We start from the raw sequence: 12,927 nt of genomic DNA on the forward strand, positions 1-12,927 counted from the left end.
TCATGCTCTCCGTCTCATTTAATCCTCATGACAACCCTGTGATGCAGAATTTATTGCCCCACTTTAAAGATGAGGAAACTGAGGCTCAGGGAGATCAAGACGCTAGCCCAAGGTCACAGAGCTAGAAAGTGGCAGAGCTGGGATTTGAACCCAGGCCTGGCTGGCTCTGAAGTGCCTGTTCCTCTTCCTGGTCCAGGATGTCCCAATGGAGTATGTCTTGTAAACTTCACAAGGATATTAAGAGGTCTTCCCCCAAAGAAAAGGTTCCTCTGGTCACAGATGCTTAAAAACCACTGGATAGAATTTGTTTCTTCCTCGTTGCAGGACTTCTCAGAGCCTTGAATGTGCTGGTGTGTAGTGGAGAGTTATAGAGCCATGCCGGGATTCCCAGGCTGAGCTGGCTGCAAGACCCTTCCCGCCTGAATCTTGTGGGATTGGTGCACTCCCATTATATACTTTGGAAAACAGTGCTCTAGGCCGTTGCTACTCAAAATGTGATTGGAGGACCAGAAGCCTGGGCATCTCCTGGGAGCTTGTTAGAAATGCAGAATCTCAGGCCCCTCCCCAGACCTACTGGATGAGAATCTGCATTCTAACAAGCTCTCCAGGCTCCAGAGTGCCTTAAAGGCTGAGAGGCGCTGGGCTGAGCCTTGGTGAGTGAGAGAATTAACTGTTCCTGTCCCCTCTTTACTCTGAGCCAAATCAGGGTGACTTGGATATGAACTCTGGTGGCAGTGGTCCCCACCCCCCCCGCCCTGCCTCCATTCCCCCACAACCCTCCCAACTGAAAGGAGGGTGCGTTCCATCCATCTTGGAGGCGTTATGATTGTCATTATTACTTTATTATTTTCTTTTACATTTACTGATAAATCACTGTTTAAGACGTCACCTCTAATCACGATTAATAACACATCACTCACCTCCGGACGCTTACGCGGCACCGCACAGGGCTTTTCATAAGCATCGTCCCGTTTCATGGAGGAAGAAACAGAGGCGCAGGGGAAGAGAAGTGACTTTCCCGGGTCTCTTGGCTTGTGGTCTGTCTCCCCAAAGCTTGTTCATCAGATCACCTCGCGGGGGGTCCTTCACATCCATGCTTTCCACACCCACGTCCCTCACGATGCAGGAAGGTAACAGACTCATGGAAAAGCTCATCTGGCATCTGATGCAGAGAGGGGCCTGTTCTCCTGCTCCTGTCTCCACCCCTGTTCCCCGTCTTGGGTCCTGTCCTCCATCCCAGCTCCCCTGAAACATAGCCCGTCCTCCTGGTCCCACGTGGGGCGGAGCTGGCTGTCCCACCACAGTTCCGGCACCAGGCGGGCTCCAGTTTGGCTGAGGAGAGCCCCAAATCAGTCCCTTGGTTCTGAGAAACCAGGCCATCTGCACTGAAGCATCCCCAGAACACCGCTCCATTCCTCAAATATACTCATTGGTGATCATTTTTCTGGCCATGTGGTCACCATGGAAATAAAAGAGGAAATTGCTAGCTTGGTTAATGGGCACGCACACACGGCTGTTGCATCTGATAATATGCAGCAAAATGAAGGCCCTTTGTGCATCTGAAACTAGCTATTGAAGCGGGCCCTCTGGCCCCTTTAGCCCAGTTAGTAAAATTATTTTAAAAAATAAAAATAATTGTTGTGGTTCATTCCTGTTTGCTCTAAAAAGCCTTTTCTGTTTTGTTTTTCAATCCAGTAAAAAAAAAAAACTTGCAATAGAGCAACGGAGGCCTTTCTCCCTAACCCCCGGGTGGGTCTCTGGCCCTGCACTTCCCTGGAGAGGTGGCCTGGGGCTGGGATCCCGGAAAGCCACTTCTCCCCTCTGAGTCACCTATAACATGGCTGTGGTGATGGTGACGACGGTGTTTATGGAACTAATAGTGCAGCCACAGGGTTATCATCAGGATGCTCCATAGAGGGGGGCTGCCTTGGAAGCTCCCTGGGCCTCAGTTTCCTCATCTGTAAAATGAGAGTGATGAAAATCCACCCCCACCCCCTTTGCAGGGTGTGGGGAAGACAGACAAGAGATGACACTTGCAAAAGCCTTTCACCCTGCAAAAGGCTGATTGGGCAAGTGGTCATTACCAAGGCAACTTTTAGGAGCTCTGGGAGGAAAGTTGCATCCCCATTTCACAGAGGTGGAAGCTGAGGCTGGGAGAGGTAAAGCCACACAGCTGGTCAGTGTCCAAACAGGGCCTTCTGGAACCCAGTCCCACCAGCGCCACCTCCACACCCCTCCCCTGGACTCCGCGGGCTGAGGGGCGGCTGCGTTCTCCCTGACTAGGGCAGAAACATGCACACACTTTGGGGCCAGCTCTCCATTCACTTGCTGAGACCCAGGCCGGCCGTCTCCCTCTCTGAGTGTCAGTTTCTCGTCTGTAAGTGGGGGCAATACAGGAGCCCCTTCGTGGGGCTGTGGTGAGGACTCAGTGGAATTGTGGAGGTCATGTCTGCCCCAGCACACAGTGATTTCTCCTGGAAAGTGAGCTGTGACAGCAGACGTTTCACAGCAGACATCCAAGGGTGACCGTCCTTCTCAGATTCCTCCCAAGATGGCAAGGCCAGCGGACAGAGCTCCCGGTGAGCTGGGTGGCTGGAAGGGCCTCCCCTCTCAGCAGTGCTACCAGGCAGTGGCCACCAGTACCCCCTACACTGAGAGCCCAGCCCACAAACTTCTGACCAGGACTGGGGAGGGGACCCCCCAGGCATCCCTGATTAGGGGGTGGGGAGCCCCAAACTCAGCCATTTCCCCAGCACTGGGCAGCTTCATGCCCTGATATGTGGGGCTGGGGTGTACCCCGGGGAGCCCACCAACCTGACTTTTCCTGCAGCCCATCAACCTCGGAATAAAGAGCACGCAGCCAATGGAGGGAGCGGTCAGCAGCTTCCCCTTGGGAGCCAGGGTGCTCCCACCAAGCCCCCTGGACACACTTAGGGACCCTCAGAGCCCACTGCTGGGGAGCCCCTGCCAGCCCTTTGTACGGGTCACTCCTGTTGGGCTGGGCAGGGGTTGTCCATGCCGTGGCCGCACACCCCTTCAGAAGGCAAAGGAGAGAGTAGAACCAGCCCTCCTAGAGACAGAAACCAGGGCACACAGTGACCAAACTCCTCCTGGTCTAGAATCCCTCTCTCTCTCTCTCTCTCTCCTATTTCTCTCCTCCTCCTCTCAGCCCACAAAAGGCACCAACTGAGTTAATCACTGGGGACCTGAGAACTCCCAGTCCTGCTTCCTGCCAGCCTACTCTGGTCTCTTTTACCCTCAAAGGCTGTCGTTTAATCTGTAAGACGCTCAGGGCCAAAATAGTTCCTATAGAAGCTCTCTCTCCGAGCCCCAGACAATCAAGACAGGCCCTGCAGCCCACACGGTGGCTGGGTTGCTCTTCTCTCGGGGGCCTGGCCCAACTCGGCTTGGCCCTTCCTTCATCTGTGACATGAGTGTCCGTGGCCCTGTTGCCTCTTCGTGATGACCGATGTGTGTTGTCTGTTCTCTGTTGTCTGTTCAAATTCTTTGTCGTGTAGGTAAAATGCAGGATGGCAATGTGGACGGCAGCCAGAGCAAAGGTAACCCTTTTGTATTAACCGGCTTCTGTGGTCCCCGCAGCCCCTCCCCACTGCCTCTGAGAGCCACGCCAGAGGCAGACACATCCGCACCTGTGGGTGCCTGACGTCTTTAGGGCGGTAGCTATGATTCACGTGGTGCCAGGCCAAATGGAGGCATCACCCGGCAAGGACAGGGGACACTCGCAGGCCAGTTTCTCCCCAGCCTTTGAGCTATGCTGCCCATTTAGCTGAAGACTTGAAGCTGGTTTTTGAGATCCTTAGGAGCTAAGGGGTAGGGCCCCTGGCCCACCAATCAGGCCTGCACTGAAGGAGGAGGGGACTTGGCACCCAGGGACAAGGGCGCCCTCTTTTACCTTTTAAGCCTCCCTTTTTGTCCCTCCTGTCTGGTGACTAATATCTTAACAACATGGCCCAGGGACCAACTGAGTAACGCCCAAGCATATGTGTCTTGTCTGAATGTGGGAAAAGCCGAGAGGCCATTTGGGGAAGGGTCTGTGGGCTTGTTCAGGCCCAGAGGGGACCCCAGCCCACTCCTGCTGGAAATCCAGGGTGGAGCCGTGTCACTCTCTGCTGAGTCCTGGATTCTAGGTCCAAGGCAGCCAGTGGCCCTGGGACCAGGGTCTCCAGCTGTAAGAGGCAGACCCCCCACCATAGGGCTTCTGTGCCAGCCATGCGGGGGCCCGGGGGGGGGGAGTAAGTGTGCCAGCACACTCCCCTGGGCAGGCAGGGTGGGCGCCCGCATCCCCACCCCGCAGGCTGACCTGCGTGTGCCTGTGTGTGTCTGTGTTTGTATACACGTGTGTGCTCTGCCCCTTGCAGCCAAACAGCAGGACGGGGCTGCTGCCATGGAGATGCAGCCCCTCAAGAGTGCCGAGGGCGGCGACGCCGACGACAAGAAGAAGGCCAACATGCACAAGAAGGAGAAGTCGGTGCTGCAGGGCAAGCTCACCAAGCTGGCGGTGCAGATCGGCAAGGCGGGTGAGGGCGCGGCCCCGGCGGATGGCGCGGTATGGGACGCAGGGCCTGCAGGGGACCCCAGGCGGGGCCCTGCCCCAAGCTGGGCCTCCATCGCCTCATCTGCAAGGAGGGGGCTTGCGTGAGATGGCCCCTGAGACCCACCTTCTCTACACACAGCAATCAGGCTGAGTCCTTAGGCGGCAGGTGCTCCGTCAGCCCTTGGAGGGGCCGAACACGAGCGCCGCTAAGAAGCCTGGGCTCCAGGGCCAGACTGCCCGCGTGCTTCTCCAGCTACGGCTCTGAGCGCGTGGCAAGCGGCAACTCCACCTGGCCCTGAGCCTCCGCCTCCTGGTCTGTGATGTTGGGGTGCTGGTCCCTACTTCACAGGCTGCTGTGAGGATTCAAGGAGATTCTGTACGCAGAGCGCTTAACACCTGGCGGGTATGGTGGCTGGAGAGGGGCAGATCCTGCAGGGCCTGGAGTTTGCAGCTCGGGCCCTCTCCTGAGGACAGTGGGAGCCGTGGAAGAGATTTGAGCAGGGAGGGCAGGCACGGATTGGGCTCTATAATGACGACTCTGGCTGCAGTGCAGAGGACAGGTTGAAGGGGTCGAGGACAAGGCCAGGAGCCCAGGGAGAAGCCCCTTGTCTGAGCCTCGGCACAGAAAGCCGGGCCTCCCTGCTGAGCGAGTAGCTGCAGGTAATGGCTGGTGCCGGCCCCTCTGGCCAGGAAGCCCAGCCCAGCCGCAAGGTGAGCCCTGGCCCTTCTGACATGGCCGCGGCCTCCCCTCTTGGGTAAGGACGTGGCAAACGCCGAGGCCTCCCCACCTGGCTGCTGGCTCCTCCGCGGCTGTCTCCGGCTCTAATTATAGGCACCACCACAGCGTGGAGAAGGGAGGCAAATTACGGGCTTGGCTGTCTACATGGAAACTCGGGGGCCTGGTGACAGCTCCCAGCTGCTGGGAGCTTGGCTTCCCACCCCTGGACTGTCAGCTGGGGACGGAGCTGCCCTGAGGCTCTGAAACTGGAGGTGGGGGAGGGGCGGTGATGGGCCCAGGGATGTCCTCCATCCCTGCCATGGAGAAGACTCCATGGAAACGTGGCCCTGGGGGGCAGGGAAGGAAGCAATGAGAACAACCCCATGGCCATCAGAGTCCTCACTCATCTCCCCCCACCCCCCACCCCGCTCCTCAGCCCTGCCAGGAACGGAGTTCAGAGTCAAGCCCTTCTGGGTTCACGTCCCACCTCTGCTTCTCTCTTGGGCTGAACTCCCTGAAAGCAGAACCTGAGATGGGTGGGCACGGGATTTTCAGGGGGGTGCTCTCGGGTGAGACCAGTAAAGCGTAAGGAGTGCGCCAGGGCTGGGAAGGAGCTAGATACAGCTGAGGTTTCCGGAGAAACCCCAGTGTCCAGCTGACCCCGCGGGGAGCTCTGGAGCGTGAGTGCCTCTGCAGGGTCTGTCCAGCCTTGCAGCAAGGGGGCCAGGCTCTTGGACCACCACATCAGCCATTGGATATTGGCTGTCACATGGCCCGCCCAGGCACTTCCTGACAAGGAGACTCCAACCGCCAGGCACGCTCCTCCTCTGCAGAGGCTGCAGGTGTGCGCAAGGCACAGCACCTGCGGCAGGTGGGCTGGGCACACCAAACTGGCCAGAGGGACCCAGGGGATCCAGGCGGGTAGCCATCTGCAGTTGCTAACTCTCCGGCGCCTGCTTGCCCTGTGGCCTTCGCCAAGTCGCTTCCCCCACTGATCCTCAGTTTCCTCAGCCAAGAGGGGCCCCTGCTGTTTCCTCTACCTGCACCGCTGTTCCCACAGGTCGCCACCTGGCTGCTCCTTCTCATCATTCCTCTGTCTGCTCCAATATCACCTCCTCCAGGAAGCCTTCCCTGGCCGCCCTAGCTAAAGTAGCCACTCCCTTACCAGCCCTTGTCACCTTTTCTTTTTTTTTAGCTTTATTGAGATATAATTTTTTTTCTTTGCCAAGCACTTTTTTTGTTTATTGCAGTAACATTGGTTTATAACATTGTATAAATTTCAGGTGTACATCATTATGCTTCTATTTCTGCATGGATTACATCATGTTCTCATGTTCACCACCCAAATACTAATTACAACCCATCACCACACACGTGTGCTGAATTATCCCTTTCGCCCTCCTCCCTCCCCCCTTCCCCTCTGGTAACCACCAATCCAATCCCTGTCTCTATGTGTTTGTTTGTTGTTGTTATTATCTACTACTTAATGAGTGAGATCATACTGTATTTGACCTTCTCCCTCTGACTTATTTCATTTTGCATAATACCCTCAGTGTCCATCCATGTTGTCACAAATGGCTGGATTTCATCATTTCTTATGGCTGAGTAGTATTCCATTGTGTATATGTACCACAACTTCCTTATCCATTCATCCCTTGATGGGCACTTAGGTTGCTTCCAAGTCTTGGCTATTGTGAATAACGCTGCAATGAACACAGGGGTGCATGTATCTTTACGCATTGGTGTTTTCAAGTTCTTTGGCTAAATACCCAGCAGTGGAATAGCTGGATCATATGGTAGTTCTATCCTTGAGTTTTTGAGGAATCTCCATACTGTTTTCCATAGTGGCTGCACCAGTTTGCACTCCCACCAGCAGTGTGTGAGAGTTCCCTTCTCTCCACATCCTCTCCAACACATGTTGTTTCCTGTCTTGTTAATTATAGCCATTCTGATGGGCGTGAGGTGATATCTCATTGTAGTTTTGATTTGCATTTCCCTGATAGTTAATGATGTTGAACATCTTTTCATGTGTCTGTTGGCCATCTGTATATCTTCTTTGGAGAAATGTCTGTTCAGGTCTTTTGCCCATTTTTAAATTGGGTTGTTAGTTTTTTTGTTGTTGAGATGCATGAGTTCTTTATATATTTTGGAGATTAAGCCCTTATCAGATGTATGGTTTGCAAATATCTTCTCTCAATTGTTAGGTTGTCTTTTCGTTTTGTTGATGGTTTCCTTTGCTGTGCAGAAGCTTTTTAGTTTGATGTAGTCCCATTTGTTTATTTTTTCTATTGTTTCTCTTGCCTGGTCAGACATGGTGCTTGAAAATATGTTGCTAAGACTGATGTTGAAGAGCATACTGCCTATGTTTTCTTCTAGAAGTTTCATAGTTTCAGGTCTTACATTCAAGTCTTTAATCCATTTGGAGTTAATTTTTGTGTATGGTGTAAGGTGAGGGTCTACTTTCATTTTTTTGCATGTCGCTGTCCAGTTTTCCCAACACCATTTGTTGAAGAGACTTTCTTTTCCCCATTGTATGTTCTTGGCTCCTTTGTCAAAGATTAGCTGTCCATAGATGTGTGGGTTTATTTCTGGGCTTTCGATTCTGTTCCATTGATCTGTGTGTCTGTTTTTGTGCCAGTACCATGCTGTTTTGGTTACTATAGCTTTGTAGTATATTTCGCAATCAGAGAGTGTGATACCTCCAGCTTTGTTCTTTTTTCTCAGGATTCCTTTACCTATTCGGGGTCTTTTGTTGTTCCATATTAATTTTAGGATTCTTTGCTCTATTTCTGTGAAAAGTGTTGTTGGAACTTTGATAGGGATTGCATTGAATCTATAGATGGCTTTAGGAAGTATGGACGTCTTAACTATGTTAATTCTTCCAATTCAAGAGCACGGAATATCTTTCCATTTCTTTGTGTCTTCTTCAATTTCTTTCAGCAATGTTTTATAGTTTTCGGTGTACAGATCTTTCACCTCTTTGGTTAAGTTCATTCCTAGGTATTTTATTGTTATTGTTGCAATTGTAAATGGGATTGTATTCTTAATTTCTCTTTCTGCTACTTCATTGTTAATGTATAGAAATGCAACTGATTTTTGTATGTTGATTTTGTATCCTGCAACTTTACTGTATTCAGAGATATAATTTATATACAAAAAATTACCCACATGTAATGTGTGCATCTCGATGAGTTCGGACATGCATCCACCTGTGGTACCATCACCACAGCCAAGGTTCTGAACATATCCACCAATTCCAGAAGTGCCCCTGGATTCTTTCATGCGGTTTTTGGGTTTTTAGTTTTTGGGTAAGAACACTGAATAGGAGATGTGTCCTCTTAGCTGGTTTTGGAGTGCACGATACCGTATCGTTACTGTGAGCACTGTGTTGTCAGGTGAGCTCTAGGACTTAGTCATCTCGCATGCCTGAAACTTTACACCCATCGAAAAACAGCTCCCCCTCTCCCCTCCCCAAAGCCCCTGGCAACCATCCTTCTATTCTCTGCTTCTGTGAGCTTGACTCTTTTACATTCTTCATGTAAGTCTTTCTGTGTCTGCCTTGTTTCCCCTAGCATAATGTCCTCCAGGTCCATCCATGGTGTCAGAAATGGCAGGATTTCCTTCTTTTTTAAGGCTGAATAATATTCCATTGTCTGTATAGACCATATTTTCTTTATCTGTTTGTCTGTCAGTGGGAACTTGGGTGGTTTTCTTATCTTTGCCCATGTCACTTTCTATCACGTCATCCTGGAGTTTTTTCTCACAGCATTCTCTGTCTCTGAACTATCTTGTTCATGTGTTTGTTTCCTGTCTGCCTCCCCCTCTAGGATCTCAGCTTCCCAAGGGCGGGGACTTGGTCCTCTCTACTGTGTATCCCTAGTTCCTGGAATAGGAACTACCATGTGCCTGAATGAGTGAGGGAATAAATGGTACCAAGTGCTCATCATCATTGCATGAGAGCACTGTGCAAGCAGTTCTTATTCATTCACGTGCTCACTCGGCACATGTTTCCTGAGCACCTACTACGTGTCAGGCGTGTGCTAGGCACTTTACATGCATTCATCACACTTGATCCTTACAAAACCATGTGAAATAAATATGCATCCCCATTGTGCAGAGGAGGAAACTGAGGCTCTATGAGGCTCAAGGACTTGCCCCAGGCCACAAAGCAAGTAAGTAGCAGAGCTGGGATGTGAGCTAGGGTCTGGCTGACCCAGGGCCCTTTCGGCCAAGGGTTTGGTCCCCATCTCACTTCCCAGGGCCTCCACCTGAGTATGTCTCCCCAACCCCGTGTTGCAGGCCTGGTGATGTCGGCCATCACAGTGATCATCCTGGTGCTCTACTTCACTGTGGACACCTTCGTGGTCAACAAGAAGCCATGGCTACCCGAGTGCACACCTGTCTACGTGCAGTACTTTGTCAAGTTCTTCATCATCGGCGTCACGGTGCTGGTGGTTGCCGTGCCCGAGGGACTCCCTCTGGCCGTCACCATCTCGCTGGCCTACTCAGTGAAGGTGAGAAGGACAGAGCAGCACTGGCCAGCTGATGCTGCTGAGATTGGCTGCCCCCAGCTGGGGGTCTATGGGTAGCCAGTGGAGCGAGGCCTGGGGTGGGGAGAAGAGCTAAGAAGAAGGGAGTGGGCACACTGGAAGCTCGGAGAGAGGATGTGTGCAGGAACCCAAAACTCGTATGCCCTTGGAGAGTCTGGGGGCCGGTGGCAAACCAGAGAGCCACAGCCTGGCTAAGGGGACAGCCACCATTCAGCTCAGCCAAGTGTCGCCTTGAGGAGATGTAGGCCCAGTGTTGCCAGATCTTCACATTTTTTCAAGAGAAGCCAGAAACCTGGACTTAATATACACTCTTCTGATGTTTAAACCTTGACAATCAACTCAATTGAAAGAAAAAATTAAAAGCGGACATCACAGTGCAGGCCCAAACCCCCCCGTCCACCAAATGTAGGCAGAAGTCTAGCCATCGTAGTCACAGGCCCCACGGTAGCCGTAGAACTTATGCAGCTCATCTCAGAGGTTGCTCCCTAAAGTTTGGAAGAGATAAGCCTAAAACAAAAAGGACGTCTGATTTTATGGAAGCCCCCTCCTCTCAGGAGATGGGCTGAAAATGTGAGGTCTTAAAAGCAGTTCAGTGAAGGGCAAGTGGGCCCGTGAGTGACTGCTGTGGAAGCTCGGGTCTGGGGCATTCCTCAGTGCTACGTTGTGGCAGGGCCCCGCCTCCCCTGCTCCAGGCCTGTGGCATGGTGGAGCCTGAATGCTGGCTGAGTGGGCCAGCGTCGCCATGGCCGCTATGCCTCTGACCCTCTTGGGGACCTTCAAGCCTGCCTCACCACAGATCCTCACACCCTGAGCTCATTCTTTTCCCTGTTGGCCCCATGGTTCCCCTCCTCGGAGGGGAGGGCCCTGCCCTCCTGTTTCCCAGGACCCCAAGGCCAGGATGTCTCTGCGAGGATGGAGGCCTGGGCATGTTTATAAACAAGGCATTCGCTCCAAGACATTGGCAGAGCCGCCGGTGGGCACAGCGGGAGTCAGTTTCCAAGCTGGAATTTGGGCTGGGCTCATCGATGTAATTTCATACAGAAAAGAGATCTCCGGGCAGGTGCCAGAAAGTGGCAGCTCTGTGTAAAGGATACGGCCCTTATCGTCTCCTTGTTTTAGGGTTCTCGAAGAAACTCCATCCCACAAACCAAAGCACAAACAGGTCACAACACGGTGCTGCTTGGAGGCCCAGGGCCTGCAGATGGAGACTCTCACACGGCCATGAGTCGGGCCCCCCGCAGCTAGCAGCTGAGCTCAAGGTCTTCCTGAAAGTTGCTCAGAGTTGGTTTGGGGGAATCATGCACAGACAGTTTCAGGCCTCTGCCCCTTCTGCAGTTCGTATCTCTGGCACCTGGTGCCTTCGGCCATCTTGGGTAGTGTTACTTCTACAGTCACTTGATAAACTTAGCACAGCACCCCAACCCAGGAGAGGCAAACTCCCCATTCTGAGGACCCAGCTGCTGGGAGCTGCCGTCAAAAGAATAGATGGTGACCACTTAGATCAGCACTGTCCAGTAGAGAGAGAATGTGAGCTGCATGAGCAATTTTGAATTTCCTAGAAGCCACATTGCAAAGAAAAAGGAAAAAGAAGCAGGTGAAATTAATTTTAATAATATCATTTACTTAACCCAATATGTCCAGATTATTATCAATCCAACATGTAGTCAATATAAAAATTACTAGAGTGACATTTTGCGTTTCTTTTTTCATAATAAGTCTTCAAAATACAATGTGTGTTTTACACTTTCAGCACATTTTTCACGTCAGACCAGCCCCATTTCCAGTCCTCAGTAACCACATGTGGCTACCGTATTAGGCAGCACAGGCCTATACATTCTTAAGCCCAATAGACAGATCATCTTCAGAGGTGGAGGTGGGCGGAGTCCCAATGGAATGATCCAGGCTGTGAGGTTAAACAGAGCTGGGTTCAAATCCCGGCTTTAACTCTCACTAGGTGTGTGATCCTGGCCAAGTCTGTTTGCCTTGGTCAACTGCCAAAGGATTGTAAGAATCCACGAAGTTTCCACAGGATTCTTATAACATCAGACAGGAAAATAAGTGTGGAGAACTTTGCAAACTGTAAAGTGTGTTGCAAATTCAAATTGCTCTTGATCCTCTGCTCAACATACATTTCCTGTTACTGTTATCACAGGTTATAATAAGAGAACTACAATCGCATATAATCCTGCCAATACTCATTTTTTGGTAACATGAACTGCTATTACAATTATTCTAATTGCACTCCTTTTTTGCCCTTGTTGTAAAGAGTTATAATGAGGAGCAAGAATAAAGGAAATCAGATTCCTAGGCACAGACTAGAACTATGTCTGATTCAGCCTCTAGCAACTTTTCATGTCCATCCTTACCACAGACGGTCGTTATGTCAGGAGGGCCCGCATTGCATGGTGGTTCCTTGAAAATTACTTTATATGCATTTCTTGTTTGAGAACCTGGAAGAAGCTAGGAGCATGGAGCTGGAAAGAGAGAAAGGGAGGCGAATACAAGAAAATTAATAATAATATGTATCTTAGGATTCCATTTTTGTTTTAAATTTAAAAATGAAGGATGTTACTATATGAGATGTATCAGTTCTGGGTGGTAGCATTATAGCTGATTTGTTTTCTTTTTTGTGTATCTATATTTAAAAGAAATTTGTGATTTTTATTATGCAACTTATGTGTTCATTGTAGAAAAAATAGAATCTATAGATTTTAAAAAGGCAATAAAAATCTCCTATAATTCTACCACCGGAAATAATGACACTAATATTTGGTATTTTTCCAGGTATTGTCCTATGTCTATAAACACATATATATGCTAAATTTATTTACTTTTGGTGAAACCAAAGTAACAATAAAAACCAGATACCAGTGAAAGATGGCACATTTGAGAAAACCCGTAATCAAATAAGGAATGGTTATTTCTCTTAGGGTGTAAGAGAAAAATATTTGAAGTAGTCAGAGAGGACCTAACCTTAATTTATCATTCTTTTCCATAAAGAATACAGATTACTTCTGTAATCCAAATTAATAGAGTCAATTAAACCTTTTAAATGACTTAACTAATTGCACACACAAAAAGAGCCCAAATGTCAGAGGCTGCAG

General features: G+C 50.5%; 1 protein-coding gene across 1 annotated transcript in view; it reads left to right on the plus strand.

Moving 5' to 3' along the window:
- The window catches only part of ATP2B2 (ATPase plasma membrane Ca2+ transporting 2), a 171,119-nt gene that overhangs the window by 112,056 nt on the left and 46,136 nt on the right, over window positions 1–12,927 (plus strand). The window contains exons 9-11 of the mRNA XM_058565539.1: window positions 3,519–3,560; window positions 4,380–4,538; window positions 9,573–9,787. Coding sequence (XP_058421522.1) covers window positions 3,519–3,560; window positions 4,380–4,538; window positions 9,573–9,787 — 416 coding nt within the window. The remainder of the gene's footprint in view (window positions 1–3,518; window positions 3,561–4,379; window positions 4,539–9,572; window positions 9,788–12,927) is intronic.

The sequence above is a fragment of the Diceros bicornis genome, chromosome 2 (assembly GCF_020826845.1).
Source record: "Diceros bicornis minor isolate mBicDic1 chromosome 2, mDicBic1.mat.cur, whole genome shotgun sequence".
Classification (NCBI taxonomy): domain Eukaryota; kingdom Metazoa; phylum Chordata; class Mammalia; order Perissodactyla; family Rhinocerotidae; genus Diceros; species Diceros bicornis.